The following is a 20,750-nucleotide window of genomic DNA, read 5'->3' on the forward strand; positions in this document are numbered from 1 at the left end:
CCGGGGAATTGGAGGTGATCTCAAGAGGCCTCTTCCTGCCTCAGCCATTCTGTGACTCTGGGATTCAGTGTTCTTTGAACAGGTAGAAGCCAAGGCTGTTCTGGAGTTTGAAAATGCAGCCTGTATTTGATTTCAGAGAACAATTTTTAGTTTCATTTCTCACCAAGTACAGTTTTTGTCCAGATTATATATTGTGAACAATGTGCTTCCCTTGTTTTTGTTTTCAGGTTTGCTTTATTCAGCATGAATACAGTCATCAGCTTCACTAAAGGGATGCTGTAGATGAACAAAATTGTTTCCTATATTCCTTTACAGGAGTGGTTTTTAGGTAAAGCATTATATGATGAAGAATCTACAATAATTCACCATTATGCCTTTGCTGAAAATCCTACAGTCTTTAAATTTCCAGATTTTGCTGCTGGTTGGGCTCTTAGCATTCCACTTGTTAACAAGTAAGAATTGAATTTTAAGTCGCTTCCCGTTTATTTGCCATTATTCTACACATTCCAAGAATAATTATTATAAACATTTCAAAATTAAACAAGAATGTAGAAATAGACTTCTGTATCATTGCTGTGCATGTGATTTATTTTGCTTCACTCTGCCTACATCAAGTAGCTGATAGTTGTCCAATAGTAAATGTTTAAGTAGTTCAATTCCATATTGTAATTTTAAGAATGTATTCTCCCCCAGACAGTGGTTTTATTCTTGGGTTGTAGAGTGGCTGCATTGCCCTCTAGAAGTGTTTATCATGCTGTACAGACAAACTACATATTTATTTCTGCTTAGACTCTTAGGTGCTTTCAGATGAGATTTGAAAAGTTCATAAATTTCAGGAGTTGAATGAGTCTTACCATAGCAAGGATCAATGTCCTCATGCATTGAAAATCCTTAAACACTATGCTTTGAAATACACAGACAGAGAATATTGTCTGTAGTTTGAGATGTTGATCAATACTGAGCTTCAAATGTGCTGCTGCTTTTAATCTCTTGCAAATTTTACGCTAGACTCTCTGCCATCTCCAGATGAGAACTTTCTTCTTGTGTAGGAAGAATGTATCAAAGTGTGTGTGTTGAAAATTAATGTTAACATCAGATTATTTTAAAAAAAGGATTTATATGATAAATATAAGTTGCTTTTCAAGGCAATAAATACAGAAATGTGATTTATTATTATTTTTCCCCTTATAAGATGGTCAGTAGTACCAGCCACACTTTCCTGCACGCACTAGTGATTGGGGTTTTTTTAATATGTTTGATTAAGTTTCTTCATCTCTAATTGCACAGGCTTGCAAAGAAGTTGAAGAGCGAACCACTCAAATCAGACTTTACAATAGATTTAAAGCATGAGGTAAGCAGTGGTGTGATGAAAGAAAAAATTATCTCAAAGTTATATATTTGAATGGTCTTAAATCATAATGGAAATAAGAGATTATTCTTAAACATTGCTAAAAAGTTTGACTGCAATGGCATGTTAGATTTCTTTTCCTTCCTTTAGACTATTGCAATACTTTAGAACTACATTTTAAGCATTGAAAAAATTTATAAGTAAGCTTGCACTCATATAAGAATGCATGCATGATTGCATACATTGAGGTGTCTTCTAAGGGTTGCTCTGTAAGGAAGGAGAGAGACTTCCAATTAATGAACCGTAAGTTGAGGTGAGTAGTAGCTCAATTCCAGCCAGTCTCACTTTCTGAATCAGACTCTCAGTGCTAAATATGGTGGGGTTTGCATTAAATACTCTGAGGAATCTATCTTTGTGTGAACAAGCAGTGCTGCAACTTGCAGCTGGGAAGTCTGGAAGGACTTCTTTTTGTCTCTGGTATGTCGCACCTTCAGAATGTTGGCTGAAGGTATTTCAGACAGTGAGCGACCTGACTGAAAGCAACATGAGAAGGAGGCTCTGAAAGAGTATCTGTGCTACTTTTTTGGGGGCCTTTTTTATTTTTTCTGCACTTAAAGTGTTTGTGCTGTCCAGGGGTTTGTACTGTTACCAAAGTGAAGTTCTGAAGCAGGCGTTCAAAAGTAAGTGGGGATACGTCTGGAATACGCTTCTGGCCTGAAATAAGAATATGATTAAGATTCGGGTAAGGAATGGGAAGAAGAAGGAAGGAAGAATGGGATTAAGATTTTGGCCTGAAATTGAGTGACCCTGAAGTAGTTGTAATTATTTTAACACTCCTGAAAAGCATCTATAAATTGTTGTTCTGGTCCAGAAAAAAAACCAAACACTTTTATATAACACTACTGCTGCTTTTTCAGATCTCATAATGGTCATAAACCTCCTCATTTACAATATAAATCTATGGTGTATTTATTGAATATAGATATGTAGCATATTTAAATAAATTTGGTTTTATGCAAAACCATTCTTTTATATGGTTTCCCCTCATTTTCTCAAAAACAATTGAATGCCTCTCAGCTTTCATTTTCCTGTGAGAAACAAGACAGGAAGGTGTTTTCTTCCTCTTGTTAATTTTTCTCAATGCAAGACCTTGGGCTTCACAATGTTATTTTATTTTAACTTTATTTTTAAGACAAAATCGTTTATATATTCCCAGTATGACAGTCTACCTCAGCATTAAAAAAGTATCTAAACATATTGTCATAAAAAAAAGATCATTAAGAGCCACTCCTTTATGTGCCACAGATTGCTTAGTAAGAAACAGTTAATCACCCGACCAACAAAATTACTTCCATCCACTTATTATTCTGTTAGCAGGTCTTTGCATATGTTTTATTTCAAATTTATTGCCATTAATAACCTACTTCAGCCCTGGAGTTATTCTTTCTGCACAGTCTCATGTCTCCCTAGAGACAGTTTCACTCCCTCTCATTTATTTAATAATCACCGTCTTCTCTGTCTTAAGTAATTTTTTGTCTACGCTCTTCTTGTGTGAATCAAGATTGACAGCAAATCAAAGAATATAATCTGTTGGTTTTTATGATTGTGTATAATGTTAAAGTTTATAAGGAATATTTTAGTTTGAGGGACTCCTAATAACATATGCCTCTAGTCTTTGGTATTTTATTGTGCTCTGCATCGTTTTTATTATTTCTTTTTTGTGTCACCTTATTACTTTTCAAGTACCTATTCTTTATATCCATAACATTTATATCACTTTCGTATCTTGCAGATGTGGTGAAGTGTTTTTGTCATGCTGCTGCTCATTTGTAGGTTGTTGCTTAGACTTTTTGTAACTGTACAATATATGGCATATTCCCTGATGCCTATTCAAAGCTGGAATTGAATAATGGAATTTTGTGTACATCTAGCATTAGGTCTGAACTAGGACTAAGACTGTTTTTGTCTTCTTATTGTAAATCAGGAGCAGAAGTACTATTCTCTGTCCTTCCACTTGGAGGGAGTGACAGGAAGAGCCAGCAACCAATACCTGGCTCTAAGCATGGTGCCACGGGCAGAATATGAATTAGTTTATCAACTCAGGGACAAATCTGCTACACCATGCCACATCTTTCACTTTTCTTGTTAATATGATTTCTTTGTATGCTCTGAAAATTTTTATTTAGAATAATTACTGATATAGATGTTTCCAATTTTGATAGATTGCCCTGTACATTTGGCAGAAAGGGGAAGGACCACATCTTACTCCAGTGCCCGAGTTCTGCACAGATGATGTGAATTCATATATGGTTGATCACTGTGCAACAACCTTCAGTAATTTTCTACCACTTTGTGTAAGTACAATATTTTAAATACCATTTGGTTAGTAAAAGTAAAACTCTTACTAAAACAATACTTGACTTCAAAAATCTCAAAACTTGAGAAAATATTTTTAAGTAAGCTAAAAAAAAAGCCCAACAAAATAGTTTGTTCTGACATTTATCTAGGATGTAATTTGGATATGCTTTCAGGCTTCTGTGGCACAGAATATTTCCTGGCAACTAATATTGTGTATGCTTTAATGAGTCTTTATACCACAATGTTTGGTTGGCGCATGATCTATAAATTATTTATCCTTACACTCCTTACACAGTGAGATACTGAAGTATAGATGATCTTTTTTTGTTTTTTCTCCACAGATGGGAATCTAAAACTTGTTGAGGTTAAAGATAAAATGTAATATAGTAATTGGTGCCTTAAAGTACAACCCATCTCTTCCACCTCTGGGAGGATTACATTTATTATATTATGAGTTAAGTATAGCTAGTGGCCAGAATGTGTTCCATGCTCCCAGAAGAGCAAAATTCTAGGTGCCAAAATGGATAACAAATCAAAGTGGTCAAATGATTTATTACAGTTGAGGAAATTCAAAGATTTCTAGTGTGTATCATTTAAGCTGGTTTTTCCTAGTGTGATACGATTTGTGTTCTCATAGTGACTGATTTCAAAGAAACATTCTTTTTCAGATTAATCATTCTTAGTTCAACAAGTTTTTCTACTCGTGGTCTTTTCCTAATGATAGGTGTTTTAGTTCTTGTCAGAGTACTACATCAATGGAAAAAATTTTCCAAGAATGTTATTTCAGGAATTTTGAACAACCAATGCCTTTTTTTTCAAAAGATAAAAATTTACTTCCTGGTGTATCACGAGGACACTGTTCTGCTTGATAGGCTATATAATGAAAAGCTGTTTCCTGTTTTATTATATGTAAGGACATACATATCCTATAAAATATTACAGGCACAGCCTGCACTTAAAAGATTATTTTTTGTTTTGTTCATATAGGGAGAGCCAGTGAATAAGGAAGATGTTTTTGTTGCTGTAAAAACATGTCGAAAATTTCATGGTGACAGAAGTAAGTTGTTGGCTGGTCAAGGTAGTAGTTCTATGCAATATAGTTTATAAAATGAATATTTTAAAAGCAAGCTGATATATGCTGTCTCTGCAGCTCTTGGGACTAAATGTTTGCAAAATCAACTCAGAAACAGGAAAGTTTTGGAATTTTAAACAGCTTATCCTTCAGGTGGAATCTTTTTGCTATTCAGAGTCCTCAGGAGTGCTGTTAAACATTTAAGATTAAAAATGGTTTCATCATTAGTGACTGTTGCCAAAAAACTTGGAATTAAATACCTAAATTAAAACATGCACAGGATTATCTGATATTCTTGTAAATTGGAACTGTTGCAATATGAATTAATACAGCAGCTATTAATATCCTTCAGTGAGTTTCCCAGATAATTGCTTCACTTTTCTTTGTGCCAGCAGTGACAGTTGTGCAGCTCTTTGGTGGCTAACTTAGAAATTTGAACAAGCTGAAAGGGCCCTCATCTCCTCCTTCCTTTTGTCCTGCCCTCCTCTCCAGTGAAAGATTGAGCAGCTTATACTGTCATGTTCCTTCTTAGCTGTTCCATGTGCATGTGTCCTTTATAATGGTTGGAATGGGAAAATCTGTCCCTTCTAGAAATCTGGTCATATGAGGTGCTTTGTCCAACCAGTAGCCCAGATCAAGAGTGTGTGAAACACTATAGCATGTTTCATCTGGAAGTTCATCTGAAAACTGTAGAGTTACACAAGCAGCTGCAGTCACCATGATAAAAACAACAAACAAAAACCCCTTAGTGCATCCCAACAAGATACACACAGTGAGCATTAACTTCCTCCTCAGAGGCACAGAAAACAGACACAGAGAGACTCTCAGCTTCTGCTGACACATAGTAATGCTCAGCTAACTTGAGGGAGATCAAGTCTCAACAAAGCTTGGAAGGAAAAATTCCAAATCCAGCTATTGAACAGAAGACATTCCACCTACTTGATGCCACCTACCAGTCTGTTCTAGTTTGCTTTTAGCCATTTTGTTACTAAGGAAGAGATTTGTTTCCAGGAATTTGCTTGAATTTTGTGTGCTCTTTAATACTCCAAACTAAGCCTCTATTAGGCTTAGTTTGTTTATAAGCATAATTTAAAGGGATTATAATTGGCAAAAAAAAAATTTGAAAATCAAGTAGTTGCTTAGTAGTTGTACCAAATTCTAAGAGGTTTTTGCCATATGTGTTGTCAGAGGACAGGATGAAAGTAAAATCTCTTTTCTTAAATAAGTCTAGTTAAAAACAGGTGGGATTTTTGAATAATGAGATTTATGGAATTATTCTTTAATGCTACTGCACCTGATAAAAGCACATTTGTAGTGTTTTAGTCACATAATTTTTAGGGTTTTTTAAGTAACTTTTGATAAAACAAAATTGACTGTCCTGTAACTGGAGTTCACTGAAGAGTTCTTCTTCCTGGATCCATGTTAATTTTTTAACATTAAGATTTAAAAAAAGAAGAAAAAGAAAAAAAACCCCTAGAAAGTCAGAAAGAAACATAAGGCCTCAAAAAGATAGCATAAACATCCTTCAAGAAACACCTGTTGAAGACTGAGGAAAATTCTTGAACTTTCCTCACAGCTTCCAGTGTTATGCAATAGAGGATAATCTTACTCCAGATTTTGAAAGATAAATGGATGCCAGCTTCAGAGAGCTCTTTTTACCTGGTAAGTCATTCTTTATTGTATGCCAAAAACTACATTAATGCAGCACTAAGCCTTGGAAATTGATGTGCTTTTAAAAGCAGCTAAATTTTACCTCAGAAGTTACTTCAGATACAGCTCTCCTTCTTGCACATACCATCTGTAGTTATAAAAGAAATTTTCAAGACTGCAAACATGCATCAGAGTTCTAGAAAGAGCAGAAATAAAATGTCATTAAGAGCTTAGAGCTGACCTTTAAATATCTCTAGTGGTATTCAAACCTTGGTGTGATCAGAAGTATTAATACATATTGATAAATATTTGCATCATCATCTAGTCCAAAATTTCAGGTAGTTTTCTTTGGAAGGTGCCATTTGCCAGAAATTACAAAGTATTGTGGGATTCACTTTACAGCTGACATTAGTCTGCATGGTGACACTTCCATCAAGACAAACAAGGGAAGGAGGAGGACACTTCAGCCAGCTACCCCCTTGCTAGAGCTCTCTTGAGATGAGACTCAAGTCCTTGCTTCAGGAAACTTTTCTTCATTTATAGAAAGAAGGGGGGGCTCCACCAAAGGAATTGAGAGGCTCAGTCTATAATTGCAAATGTTTCTGTGTGTTAAAGGACCCTGCTGAGTTTCAGGTCCTTGTTTGGAGAAAGATAAAACAACCTTCACAGGTGCAGCTCTTCTGCCAGGGGAAGTTTGGATGCTGTTGTGTATTTGTGATTCTTCTGTTCTGAAGCCTTGTTTTCAGAAACCTTTCTGGTTTTGTTCTGCTTAGAAACATTTTTAACAAAATAGGAAAATAATTCAACAAAATAGGAAAATAATTTCCTGCCTATACATTTTTTGTACATAGTTCCTTTTGAATTTTTTATGAAAAAATGAGAATGCTTTTAAGAACTTTTAAAAGTAATATGGACCATTGCAATATGCTACAAAAGTGGGGTTTTTTATTTTCAAAATATTAAAGTCTTTCTGTTAGTGCATTGAGTTCTTACTACTCTGTCTTAACACCAAAAGGTAACTGTTACCAAACTGAGTGTTGATCAATCAAGATTAATAAATTCTGTGTGTTCAGAGTAGAGGGAAGTGAGCAACTAGGTAGGCAAAAAACATCAAATTAGGTGATGGATGATTCTAGCAAGGGGCTAAAGGGAGTTGTTCACAAGCATCAGGGTTGTACAGCAGCAAAGGGAAGTTATGGAAATATTTCCTCCATTTGAAGCACTACTTCCTACTGGTGAGACCTCCTGGATGGTGTCAGAGAGCATAGAGCAGAGAAGCAGTAACAGCAGAATGCAGAGTACTTGCTCATCTCAGGCCTGACCTCCTCATTTTTAAGAATGAAGAGGCATCATTATTTCAATCTGATGGTTTTCCTCTGAACACCCTGCAGATGGTTGGATTGTTTTTGTGTTACCCATAATTTATTCACTTCTCAATGTAATGTAAACACTGATGGCATCATTATTAGAATTTTGTGTGATCAACTTTAAATCCTGATGTGAAATGGCAAGCTGGTAAGAAAAAGGTGTTTTTTTTAGAGAAGCATTAAGCAATCCTCCTTTGAATAGAATCTCCATGGGATTAAAATTGATTGTGTGATATTTATAAACTGCACTATAGAAATACTTCTTATTTATAAATGAAACATAAATATTTATATCTATTTATGTATTATAACAGGAATGGTTATAAAATGTCTCGTGAGTGTGTCTCCAGAGACACACTCTGGAGCATTAATATGATGTTACTGTCAGATAGGATGTGTATAATACCAGTAAAGTATTTCAAAAGGTACATTTGGTCTGTTTCTGATTCAGAATATGTTACAGACTTTACAATTGGATTAAAATATGCCATTTCAATACTGGAAAAATGACTAATTTCTGATAGTGTTTGTGCTGATGTATTCTATGAATCATACAATAGCAAGTGTAAAAGCAGAATTCCATACTTTGGTTATGCTTTGGTTGGAAAATGTAAATATGACAGTTTACAGTTATTAATATTAATAATAAAATCATGAAAATATAGTAATATTTTAATAATTTTAAAATAATTTAAATAAAATTGTTCTGACTGGCTTTCATAAAATTTAAAACTATTTTTTCTCTCTAAATATTATAGGAAAGAAAATAGAATGGACATTTAGAATCATGATGCTCTATTTGAAGCAGCATTTTTATTACCATGTGAAGAAATGTAGCTAACAAAACGTGGTTAACATGAATATTTGGATCAAGTATCTATTTTAATCAAGTTCCTTGTGTTTGAATGCCAATCATTGTTTTGCAGTACCAGTTGTAAAACAGACCTGGGAAAGAGAAGCTGCCCTTATTGAATACTACAGTGATTATGCAGACATCTCCATTCCTACTATAGATTTAGGCATACCTAACACTGACAGAGGTGAGCTTTTGTCAGTTTTGCAGAAATGACTGAATGAATAAGTGGAGTTTTATGGATGATATGTTTTTCATGTCAAGCATGTCATGTAGAAATTCTGTTTTTTTCTAGCACATATGTGCAGCCTAAACTGCACAACTGAATGCTCTTCACACAGGAAATGGATGGAGAGTACATTCAGAGTCCCCCTGTGTAGACAACATGTTCTTTTAAGCAGAAACCCAAATACTGAGACTATGGAAGCGTGGTATACTGATATACTCCCAGAGAAAAAAAAATGGTTTTATTACTTGGGGTAAGAGTAATACCTCTACAGTTATTTATGATTTTCAGTAGGGTCATTAACAGTGAAGAAGACATAAATTTACTTCAAAAGACCTCAGGCAGTACCAAGTGGTTACTAAGCATAAACTGCTTGCCATATGGTGTTAATATATTATATCCATGTGCCTTGCAGGTCTCAATTTAAGCACAAAACCTGAATGTTAGGATTGAAACACCTTTCTATAGGAAATAACAGGCATTTAAATCAGTTTACTTTGTGTTTGAATATAAAAAAGGCTATGGGCATGATGACTTTCTTGAGGTATTTTTTTTTTCTTTCATTTGATATATTGTTCTTAGGCTGATATTTTATATCTATTACCTTCTGAATTACTGGCGTCCAGGCAGTGGCCTGTTAGCCTTATTTGGCCCACTAGGTCAGGTGTTCTGACCTCTGGGTTATTTCTGCCCCTTTGTTTTGTCTGTTAGAGGCACGGAGAGCACAGGCAGGGATTTCTGTGTGCACAGGTGGAGTGGAACATTAGCAAGCAGTGAGAGTTGTCAGGGGCCAGCAAGGCTGCTGGGCACACATGGATCAGTGCTAGGAGCCATGCCCAGTAGTTCTAGTGGTGCCAGGAAGCTTCCACGTTTTTTTATAGAGTATAATATAGAAATCTTGGGTTTAATTTTGGAAACGTTCAGATATCAGTCTGTGTTAAATTCACAGTCTCACAAAATCACCAGAGCAAGGACTTCCTTCATGTCTTTAGCATAGAATTACTGCATTTTTTCAGAGAATATTTTAACTAAAAGTGTCTTCAAATATAATGTTGTTATTTTGAGTGGTTGTTTACTAAATGTAATATTCATAGTAGTAATTACTTTAGACAATCAACTGTGATGAGTAAAGACTGACTGAAATGAGGTTTGTCCAAGATCTAAAAAAGACTCAACAGAAGTCTGAAACTTCTTGTTTCTCAGGTTCTGCTTATTCTGAACAAGGGTGTTTCACTTCTGCACTCCTAGCAAAGGGTGTCTTACCTCCTGAACTTCCTGATAATCTTGTGATAAATGTTCAGACCTTTCCTTGGAGGCAGTGATCAGGACCTGAATTGCCAGTGAGGAGTACAGTAGATTAAAATAGATTTCAATATTTCTGTAAAAGCAATGGATCTGCCTGATGCATCTTGAAATGCTGTGACAGTGACTTGGAGTATTTTGCAGAACATTTGCTTCTATCATAGTCTCCTCATTTTTACAGCTCTTTAAATTAAGAATAGCAGTTAGTCCAGTATTGTTCAACAGCTTGACAGATAGTTGGAATAAATCTTGTTTTTAATTTAATTCCTGTTTTATTTAAGTATATGTTCTGTTAATTTATCTTCTTTTTAGGTCATTGTGGGAAAACTTTTGCCATTTTGGAAAGGTTTTTGAATCATACTTCTCCCAGAACCCCTTGGTTAGTTGTAGTGGATGATGACACACTGATAAGGTATATATTCCATTGCTTCATAAACCACTGTTTACGTCAGTAAGAGATTTAGCAATATTCACCTATCCTTTTTTTTAAGAGATACAGCTATTTTATTAGTCATATGGCTTTATATTACTTGAAGAAAAATAATTGTCACTTTCCATCAGTATTCTTTTGACAGATATTAAAAACAATGTTGTAGCCTGGTTAAAACTGTGCATATCAGTGTTATTGTGTGATCACATAGTCTGAATACACCACATTTTGTCATTCCTCTGTGTAGGTACGTTTGAGCTGATAGGGTTTAGTCATTTGCTAATAACCTTCCTAAGATGTGTTCCTCAGACAAATGTGTCAGAAGAAAGGTTTCATAAGCTCAGGTCAGTTGTCCAAGCTGCCCAGAATGGTGTTTTTGAACTTGCATTTGTTGGAAAATTAGATCTCATTCTCATAAAACTGCAACATAAGCAAAAAAAAAGGCACAGTGAGCAATGTGCAGGATCATGTGGTCATGAACAGTGGCTCAAGACTTTACATTAAATCATGTGACAGAAGAAGAAACAGTGAGAGGATGTAACTGTGGGTAATGGAACATTCATAACACTGAATCTCCCTTTTCAGTTTTCAATTTGTAAATGTTCATAGATGATTTGCAAAGATCATATTGCTCAGAAAGTGTAATTTCATGTTTTCTATGAGATGATATGCAGTTTTGCTGACAAACTGCCAACTTTAAAAAATACTTCAAGCTAATTTGTTCATCATTTGACCAAATTGCACAGTCATATCTCATAGTAAATCATCCATCATAAGTTTCTCTTTAGCAGTTTATATCTCTGGGGCAGGTTTTTTTGGGTGGAATTTCAGAATTTCTCCTGTCATCTTTGTGCTATTTAACAGAATGCTGTTGAGGGTAGCAATGTCTGTTCCAAAGAGAATGTTTACAAGATTTTTTTTTAATGGCTTTTTGTATTGTAGTATATTCAGACTCCGAAAATTGCTCAGCTGCTATGATCCAAATGAACCAGTATTCCTTGGAGAGCGTTATGGCTACGGCTTGGGAACAGGAGGATACAGTTATATCACTGGTGGAGGAGGGTAATTTATTTTAGTTCCTACTGAGATCTGCATTAGTTCCTGGTTTGAGTTTTGCAAATGTTTTAAATTACAACACAAATCAGTTTCAACAGAAACAGTGATGTTTTCCTCAAATGTGTGTAATTTACCTCACACCTTCTGTGTAGTGACACATGCTGGTCGCAAGTCCTCAACTCTTCTCCCTTACATTTGAGTAAGATTGAGGAGAACACCCTTTTTTGAGTCCAGGCCAATTTTAGGAGGAATTCTAAACTGTAGTAAAAATGGTTTGTAGCTAAATTATTGTTGGAATAACAACAATGGATATAATTGGTATAATTAGTTTCCAGTATAAAAACTAATTATCTTTCAGAAAATGCTTCTTGCACTATTTGTCAGTTCTGACCTCTTAAATTTTGAATTTCAAATGTGCTGTATCAGAGGGCTACATTCAGTCGTGCAGTTTTAAATAATTTAGCCGTATTTATTAATTACAGATATTTGGTGTCTTTAGAAGTTTTTACACATTTCATGTGCTTTTTTTTTTATTCAGGATGGTTTTCAGCAGAACAGCTGTTCAGAAGCTACTTGCTAGCAAGTGCCGGTGTTACAGCATGGATGCACCCGATGATATGGTCCTTGGGATGTGTTTCAGTGGCTTAGGAATCCCTATAACACACAGCCCTCTCTTTCATCAGGTCTGAGAGCTATTTCTGAGTACTAAAAATGTATTTCACTTTTTAAGTGTACACATAAAACAGTCATAAATATTCAAATTCCATCAATATGTAATAACACGAACCAAGATGCTGCTGCTGCTGCTTTACCTTGATTCTCAGCAGAACAAGACTGATAAAATAAGAACATTCTCTTACCATGTATTGCTACAATGCTTTGCTAGTTTATGTAATATTTTAGCTAATCTATAACTACATTTAATTAGAAATGCAGTCAGAGGTGAGGATTTTGAAAAAGAAATAGAATTAGGAGCCACATGCTTTGAATAGTTGTCATATGTCCTTTAAGGGAGGAAACCTACAACACAATGCTTTTTTATGCAGATAATGGAGAACTGAGTGTAAAATTTTTCAATAAATCCACCTGCTCTACTTACCTGACTTTTCTATTGATTCAGTATTTACTATTCTGAAATACCTCATTAGTGAAGGTTTAAAATATTAAATTATTACTTTTATGGTGGATTCTGAAGAATGGTATAAGTACGATAAATTGCTCTATGCTAGCACATGGGAAAGAGATCTTACAAAACATAATTTTCATGTGAGTTTGGGAGAAAAGGGCTGGAGTAGATTTGAATCTTGTTTCTGTCTCCCACATTATTTAACAAGCTAACTGTAGTGTCACAGTGGAAAGCATGATGCATTGAGGCCTATAGAGATTTTCTTCCTTGTAAGCCAAGTAAACCAAATCCTTCCATGGTATGAACAAGAAGCACTAAAGATTTTTTTTCCCAAACAGTGCACAACTTTTTTAAAAGTCAGTGTTTAAATCAGTGTAGCAATTGATGTTTTTCAGGTGTCGATCTAGTTGAAAAACTAGGAAGACCTATCTGAATATGAGCTGAGAATAGGATAATAAGCTGCTTGAGAATTAGTAAATTACTCTGTAGTTGAAAGCAGCTGTCAATGGAGAGGGGGAGTTTCTTATTTGAATGATCAGCTTTTTCTATGTTAAGATTCCATTTCTGATTACATTTACTATTTAGAGAAATTGGAAGATGAGAACATACTATTCAATATTTTAATTCCTTGTCCATATAAAAAAAATTATGTTTGTTTACTCTCCTGTTTTGTTTATCATTGCTTACTCTGTTCAATATAGAAAGAAAACAAGTCATGCATATTATAAATTCAACAGTTACTGAATAAATTTGCTTGCACAGCTGCTGAAAAAACCCAAAAGAACAAACCAGCCTAATTAAAGGAGAGTCAGAACAGAACTCACTCTCCACAATTGTAAGAATTATTCTTATTGAAAAAAAAGGACCTCCTTGTAATCCTTAATAGTGTGCATTTGATACTGAATCACTTTGAAAGTGAAATCCTAGCAGTTTGATTTTCCACACAGAAAATTGCACTTGACTTCTAATTCATCTTTACTGTTGCTTGTAACAAATTCTAATTCAACGTCCCTTGAACAAAAATTAACCTGTGAGGGAAAACCACTGAATAAAAATTGAATGTTCGTAATCTACTAAATCCACTATTGTGCAAAAAAAAATTTTAAATGAGAAAACCAATTTTGGATTTTCCATCAACCAGAAAAGAACTTTCTAAGGACTTGACTGAAATATTATGATGTGTGATGTTCCTTGAAGTATGTGAATCTAAAATTGTACTGACACAAAGATTATGAAACAGAAGCAAAGATATCTTCATTCTTGGAGTGTCTATGATGTGTTTGCTCAGTCTTACTGGTTTCCTGCTGCCTGCTTGCTGAGGTAGATACATATTCTGTAACCTGTTCCAGAGGTTTTCAACATGATCAGACTCTTAAAGAGAGCAGGAACCTTTCCATGCTGAGTAGCAGCCAGAATTGTGGTCTTAAATAAAAATCTGGGCTAAAGCAATATATTTGACTTTTCTAGAACACCAAATACAAATGTTAGCCCAAAAAATTACAGTTATTAGAGTTGGTATCATTATTTTAGAATTATTGAAACACCAGAATTTTGTCTATAGCTTAATAAAAAGCTGATTCATTTTCAAACAGCAAAAATCCTTGGATCAGATATGTAAAAACTGTCTCTATCCAAAATAAATTGTTCAGGTTCTTGAAGCCTAAATGTTCTTCAAAGTGTTTTTCAAAAGTCATGAAGGATACAGATTCCCTCTTGCTTTCTTCAGTGGAATTTTTAAAAATAAGCACTCTGTGTTTTAAATATCAGAATTAAAAGACCCAAAATACTAACAACACATACTTAGATTTCATAATGTCAAATTCTGTTGCCTAATTTTACGACTGTAATGTATACAGAACTGCATGAAGAATTCATAAATACCACCATAAGTAGGTGAAGCGTGCAGTATTGATTCAGTTACCAGCTTAGGCATCAAATCAATTATTTGTCATCCCAATAATTCCATTTTCTTCTTGTTTGGGGTTTTTTTCTCCTAGATGTAAAACACAAATGTTTGCCTTCCATGCATTTTTCTTCCAAAAACTCTAATAGCAAAATGTAGTTATTTTACCAGAGACCACTACAGGTGGGAATTTTACATGTAATGATGCACTCAGTGTCATTGAACTGCCAGAGAAAATGAAATATATGTGGAGCATCATGACAGCAGCTGCGTCTTTTAGCTGTGTTGTAATTCTGTCTGGTTTGATATAGCCTGATAAAGAATAACAACACAGTTTTCTGGCACCACAGTGTATCCCATGTTTGGAACCTTTACCTGTCATAAACTCTATATTTTGGCTGCCTATGCCCTTATTAGAATCCCAAAATCACAGTGCCAGTGCTGACAACTCTCATTAGAAGAGCAAGAGAATATAGTTTAAAATAATTTTGTCATTATTGAGCCAAAACTGCATATTTAAAAAGATTTCATACCAGCTACACTGTTTATCACTTGACTTCTGAGATGGTGGCCATTTCATCCTGAGAAATAGGGCATATTTAGTGTCAGTGTACTTCATTCCTAGCATGATGACTGCAGTGTGAGTTGAGGATTTAATCTAATGGTGTGTCAGTTGATTTAACAGAATGATGTAAAAACCCCTTTGTTACCATCTTGTGTATTTTGTCAGCGCCACATTGTTGTGTCACAGGGGCCATTGAGCAGTGATATCTTTTTAAAATTATTACTGATCATTAATACTGGTACTTTTGCTTTATTCTTCCATCTTAGGCAAGGCCAATGGACTACCCAAAAGACTACCTTTCTCACCAAATTCCAGTATCATTTCACAAGCATTGGAATATTGATCCAGTGAAGGTGTATTTCACATGGCTGGCACCAAACACAGAAGTGTCAAGCAATGGGAAAAAAGTTGGATATAACAGAGAGGATTTATAAGCAGTAGAAGAATGTAAGTGTTGATTACTGTTCTACAGCTGAGAGACAGTCACTACTGTGATTTTTGTTATGTTTTCACGTTCATCTGTTCGTGACATAGGAAGACAGTGTTTTGTTCCTGTTGGTTGAATCCCTTCAGAACAATGGAAGAAGGCACTTAAATGACTTTTGCATTCTTTTCCTCCACTTGCTTTCTTTTTAGAATTATTTTGGGCTTTGTATACCAATGAATTTGACTCACATTTAAGAATCTTGTACAACTTTACCTGTTCTGCTTTGGACTTGGTTCAGGCAGCATCAATTTACATTCTGTTCCTTTGCTTTCTCAAAAGCTGAATTTATGTATTTGGGAGCCTAATATTGAATAAGAGTTGAACATCTATTCAACATCATCTCTCACTGTCTTACAGAAAACAGTTCTCTAAAAGGTTCTGGAACAGTTTCTTCATAAATCATGGAGGACACTTCACTTTTTTTCTGCGACCAGGAACTAGATTGTGTGAAGGCTGTGCTCCTTATGCTCATTTCTGATAGAAATACTGTCCTTTGCTGGAGTAGCTGGACCAGGCATGAAACCACTGTCATACCTTATAAGTTTATTGGCATTTGTGTGGAATGTCATGTACAAAATGGAAAAGAAGGTTAAGGACCGGGATCTCTTAGTGGCCACGGGAGGTCACTGTGGCTCTTTTAGAAACCCAAGTCACCATGCATCAATTTGGCAAACATAAAAGTGACTCTTAAGGATTTTTGCAGAACTAACATTTCAGTATTTCTGAAATGCACACATCATTATTTCTGATGTGTGCATTTCAATAGTATATGAATGCCTGCTTTAAAAATTTTGTAGTATCCCTAATGTATATCATCAAGATAAGTAATTTTATGCATACAACATGTAAAGTGTGATTCATATTTAAAACATTCTTGAATTTTTTTTTAGTAATTCAGTTTTGTAAAAATGTTTGTACAAAAACTGGCTTTAGTATGTTCTAAACTAATTTTTATATTGTAAAACTGCTTCTTTTAAAATGATAGTATATGGCACTTGTATGCTGTTATTTAACTTGGCTTGCTATATTGTAACCAAGTACAGGGTCTTAAAGCCATACTGCTGAAGTAATTCGTGTTTTGGTTCCTTTTAGTAGGTTAAAATTTATTCCACTCCAAAGAAAAGCAATACTTGTTCTAAAGTTGAAGTAGGGGAGCCACTGATTCCTGTCTTGGTAATCACCAAACTTGTATAAACATTTGTTGGTCAATGTAGCTTGTGGGTTTCTAAGCATTGAATAGCAAGCACATCTTCATAGTACATTCAAATTCCAATTAAGAAAGAGCAATCCATGTTATGTCTTTCTTTCTTCCCACTACCAGTGCCTTAAACAGTAGACATTTTACTGATACCAGGATTGTGTTCTCTGATACCGTTGGTGAATTGTTAATTATGTTTACTGTTTAGAACTGTGAAAAATGAAAGCTGAATAAAAGCATTCTTTAACCTTTTGTGCTTTCTGGCTCTTTGCAAACCAAGTACAGAATTCCTTAAGCACCAGTGAAATAAGTTCATCACCTTAATTGTAATTACTGTCAATTTTATTAAAAGGCAGCATAATCTTTGGGGTTTTTTCATGTCCTGTCCTGACCTCCATATTAGGTCAGTTTTCAGCCTCTATTCTATTTTGTGCAAATGGAAAATGCTGTTTCAATGAACACCTTGTGATTGGGAGCCTTGATGTTGTCACAAAACATATTTCACTTTCAAATTCTCCAAAGGTCTTGCAACTCAGTCCAGTCTGGTCCAATTTCCAACTGGTAATATTTAATATCTCCTTGGGCCCTGTGGAGGCAGACTAGATCAACAAAAGATTATTAGATTTGAGTCCTGGCTGTGTTGTACCGCTAGACTGGTTATTTAGATGTGGGAAGTCATTGACTCATTGATTGATTGCTGACTTGACTTTTATTTCTGGTTTGACAAATGTAGTAGTAGCTGTCCTGAAGTCCATCTTTTCCCTTGCTGTTAGCTCTGGGTTTTACTGCAAGGTTTCTGGAGGTATTTGTAAGCATCATACTTCTGATTTTAGTCTCCATAGTTTTGAAGGCAACAAAGCCATAATTTGCTCAAGTATTTTTCTCCCAAAACTCTGACTTTTGAGACACTGCAGCAGCATGACACAAATGACCTTTTAGTTCACCACCTAAATAAGTTTTTTTTTCAAGCAAAGGATCACAAAGAGTTTATATAAACAAGACATGAAGCCTTCTATGTGAACTTGAGTTTTAGAATGGATGACTGTTACTAGCTGAAACCTAAGGATAAAACTGTGTGTTAATGAGCCTGAGCAGTACTAATGTTTCTAATGAAAATCAAGTGGATTATAAATGGTGTAGTGTTAAAGAAAATTAACAGAAGAGACATTCACAACTCACTTGGTAACAGGCATATTTAAACAGGTCTGCAAAGTTGACTGGTTGAAGTTTCCTTTTCTGGGACATTGCAAGGTTGTGGCATGAAAAAGAAAATCTGGAAATCATTACTGACTATTTGTTTTTAATGTTTATAGCATGAAATTTTTCCATTTATTAAGATCTTTCTTTTACAAAATTATTTTGATAATTTGCTTGGTTGGCTCATCTGCCAGGAGCCAAAAAATCCCTTGTGCCTTCAATAGAGCAGATGTGTAAATGAAGAGTGATGAAGTATTTGAGACCCACATTTGATCATGAGCAAGAAAGAGAGCTGTGAATCTCTTTTGATTTCCCTGCATCTGCAGATGGCCCAGCGATGGAGAGACCTGAAGGGATCTGATTTTTGTCTCTTCCTCTGTGGTTTGGAAAATGGGCAGGAGTCTTGAGGCAGCTTGCAAGCTGGGTAACTTTGTGCAGGAACACTCTGCCCTGACACCAGCTCTGATGGCTGCTGCTGCTCCTCCCTCTGATGGCTGGAGGGAGGAGTCCAAATTACCTTATTTTAAATTCTTTAATTTCTCATGGATTTTATTATCAGGGCTGGAACTAGAATGTCTCAGCTGGAGGCCTGAGACACCATTCAATGAGATTCCTGGAAGCTGAGATCAACACTGTGTAAGACTGCCATAATTATTTCCTGTGAGCACCTCCAGATCCAACAGTGCCAGTGCATTACCAGGAAACATGGAGAAGTAGTAAAAGATTTGTTTTTTGCAACATTGTAAAACTCTGAATGCTTTTGTGCATTGGACACCATGATAATAAATATATTTGAGTTTGCTTCAATGCAATTGCGTCTTCTTGTTGTTCATGTGAAACTAAAGGAAAAAATTGGAATTCTGAGCAAAATGCTCCCTGAGAGTGTCACATCATCACACATTGGCTGAAGAATCTAAGAGCACTTGACTCTGCTCCATTAGTGCTGGCTGGTGTAGCTCTGGCTCTGAGGTCCCAGCTCACATCAGCATGGTGGCTTCACTCTCTGTACCGCCCCTGTACACTCATCTACTGTGTCAGTACAGGGCAAATTCACCTCCCCAGTCACACTGAGGGCTTTTTCTTTAATTAATTGTTTCATTCAGCAAAGAAATCAATTTAATATTGATTTGTAGGCAACTAATTTATCTGTTTCAGTTTGTGATGCACAATGTGCAAGTGTAAAAAATAGCTTTTTAAATATACAGTCTCATACTGGTAGCCACTGTGTAACTACTTGATTTAAATTCTATCCTGAGAAGAAAAGTCCTCATGCTTTTCAGATCTCAGCCTGTTGTTTACAGGAGGAGACCTGTGGGACTAGAGGAAGTAGAGAAAGGTGAACAATGTGTTTTTATCTACCTGCTTTTGCAGATTCCCTTGACTTGTTTATTTGTGCCCTTGTCAGCCAGGAGGCAGAAATACCTCCACTGAAATCAGTTAATGAAATTTCTTCTGCTAGGACCTGCATTTGCATGGCAAGAATGAAACAGTTTTGGTGGAGTGTATGTGCACTGGTTAGTTCTGGGTTAGTTCTGAATACAAGGGGAATAGACACAGTAGAAATAATTTATTTAAAGATGAAAAGGTAAGTAAGCATTATGCAAATGCATACAGAGGCCTAAAGGACTCACTGTCAAAGAAAGGAAGAAGTGGTTTGAAAAACAGGCTATGGAGAGGAGTGATAGGAAATCACATCAATGGAGTTTAATGAAACATTCTTTATGGAAAAGCTATAGGCATGCTGCTTCTATAAGCCAAAAATAACAATGCTAAGCTATTCCTGTGAGAAATAAAATTTTAAAGCAATGCTTTTGTAATTCTGAAGGCTTAAGAACCTGACTGTTAAACAGAACAACTCCAAAAAAGTTAAAAGCACTAGGCTGTTAATATTTTACAGGCTCAACTTACAAAAATACCCCAGTGTAAGCAGATTGTTAATTAATAAGAAGCCATTAAAGAAAATTATCTGGGAAGATTACTGAGCATCATCAACTGATTTGTGCCCACTTCTCATTTATGTGTTTCTAGCTGGGACATCCTCCGGATGAAGGTCTAATCAGACAGTTTATAATGTACCCCATCAAGGCCCTCATAGCAGGAGCTCATGTGTTGCCCTGGTTCTACAGGCACTGCACCCCATCTTCACAGGGCTGTGTGACACTGTGTGACACCTGCTCCCAAAAGCCTGGGAGAATGGCAAGAAATACAGCACATGTTCCTCAGGAAGGAGGGAAGCTGTAGGACTGAAGACTTGTGAGTTCCTCAGTTGTCTTAAGGAGAGCTCTCACTGGTCCTCCTTCAAAGTAGCCATTCCCTGGCTAGCAAGGCAGCAGAAATGATGTGGGGTGCAACCCTCAGTAAAGACAATTCTGCAGTAATAGCCTGGAGCAGGTCAAGCCTGTTTGTAGCTCTGGAGGCATTGGTGGCTTTAAGGACAGTCAGAAGTGCTGATGGGTAATGTTGGCTAATTCATCAGCCTTTTTTTCCAGAGACTTCTTAAGATTTCTTATGTTGCTAAGATTGTTTGCAAGTTCCTTGAGGGAGCCCTTTACACAGAGCAAGGTGCTCCAGTTGCAGTGCTTTGATGCAGCCTGTGCTGTGGCTCATGGCCT

At 35.8% G+C, this 20,750-nt stretch overlaps 1 protein-coding gene across 3 annotated transcripts in view; it reads left to right on the forward strand.

Moving 5' to 3' along the window:
- B3GLCT (beta 3-glucosyltransferase) overlaps positions 1-17,193 on the forward strand; it is a 46,800-nt gene extending 29,607 nt beyond the window's left edge. For 2 of the 3 annotated variants that reach the window (XM_059466572.1, XM_059466569.1), the window contains 9 exons: positions 316-452; positions 1,288-1,351; positions 3,571-3,702; positions 4,694-4,763; positions 8,722-8,835; positions 10,489-10,588; positions 11,549-11,668; positions 12,201-12,345; positions 15,523-17,193. In XM_059466572.1, coding sequence (XP_059322555.1) covers positions 316-452; positions 1,288-1,351; positions 3,571-3,702; positions 4,694-4,763; positions 8,722-8,835; positions 10,489-10,588; positions 11,549-11,668; positions 12,201-12,345; positions 15,523-15,690 — 1,050 coding nt within the window. In that variant the 3' untranslated portion in view covers positions 15,691-17,193. The remainder of the gene's footprint in view (positions 1-315; positions 453-1,287; positions 1,352-3,570; positions 3,703-4,693; positions 4,764-8,721; positions 8,836-10,488; positions 10,589-11,548; positions 11,669-12,200; positions 12,346-15,522) is intronic. The other variant, XM_059466571.1, reaches the window with a different exon arrangement.
- Positions 17,194-20,750: the final 3,557 nt, after the last annotated feature.

The sequence above is a fragment of the Ammospiza nelsoni genome, chromosome 2 (genome assembly GCF_027579445.1).
Source record: "Ammospiza nelsoni isolate bAmmNel1 chromosome 2, bAmmNel1.pri, whole genome shotgun sequence".
Classification (NCBI taxonomy): Eukaryota; Metazoa; Chordata; class Aves; order Passeriformes; family Passerellidae; genus Ammospiza; species Ammospiza nelsoni.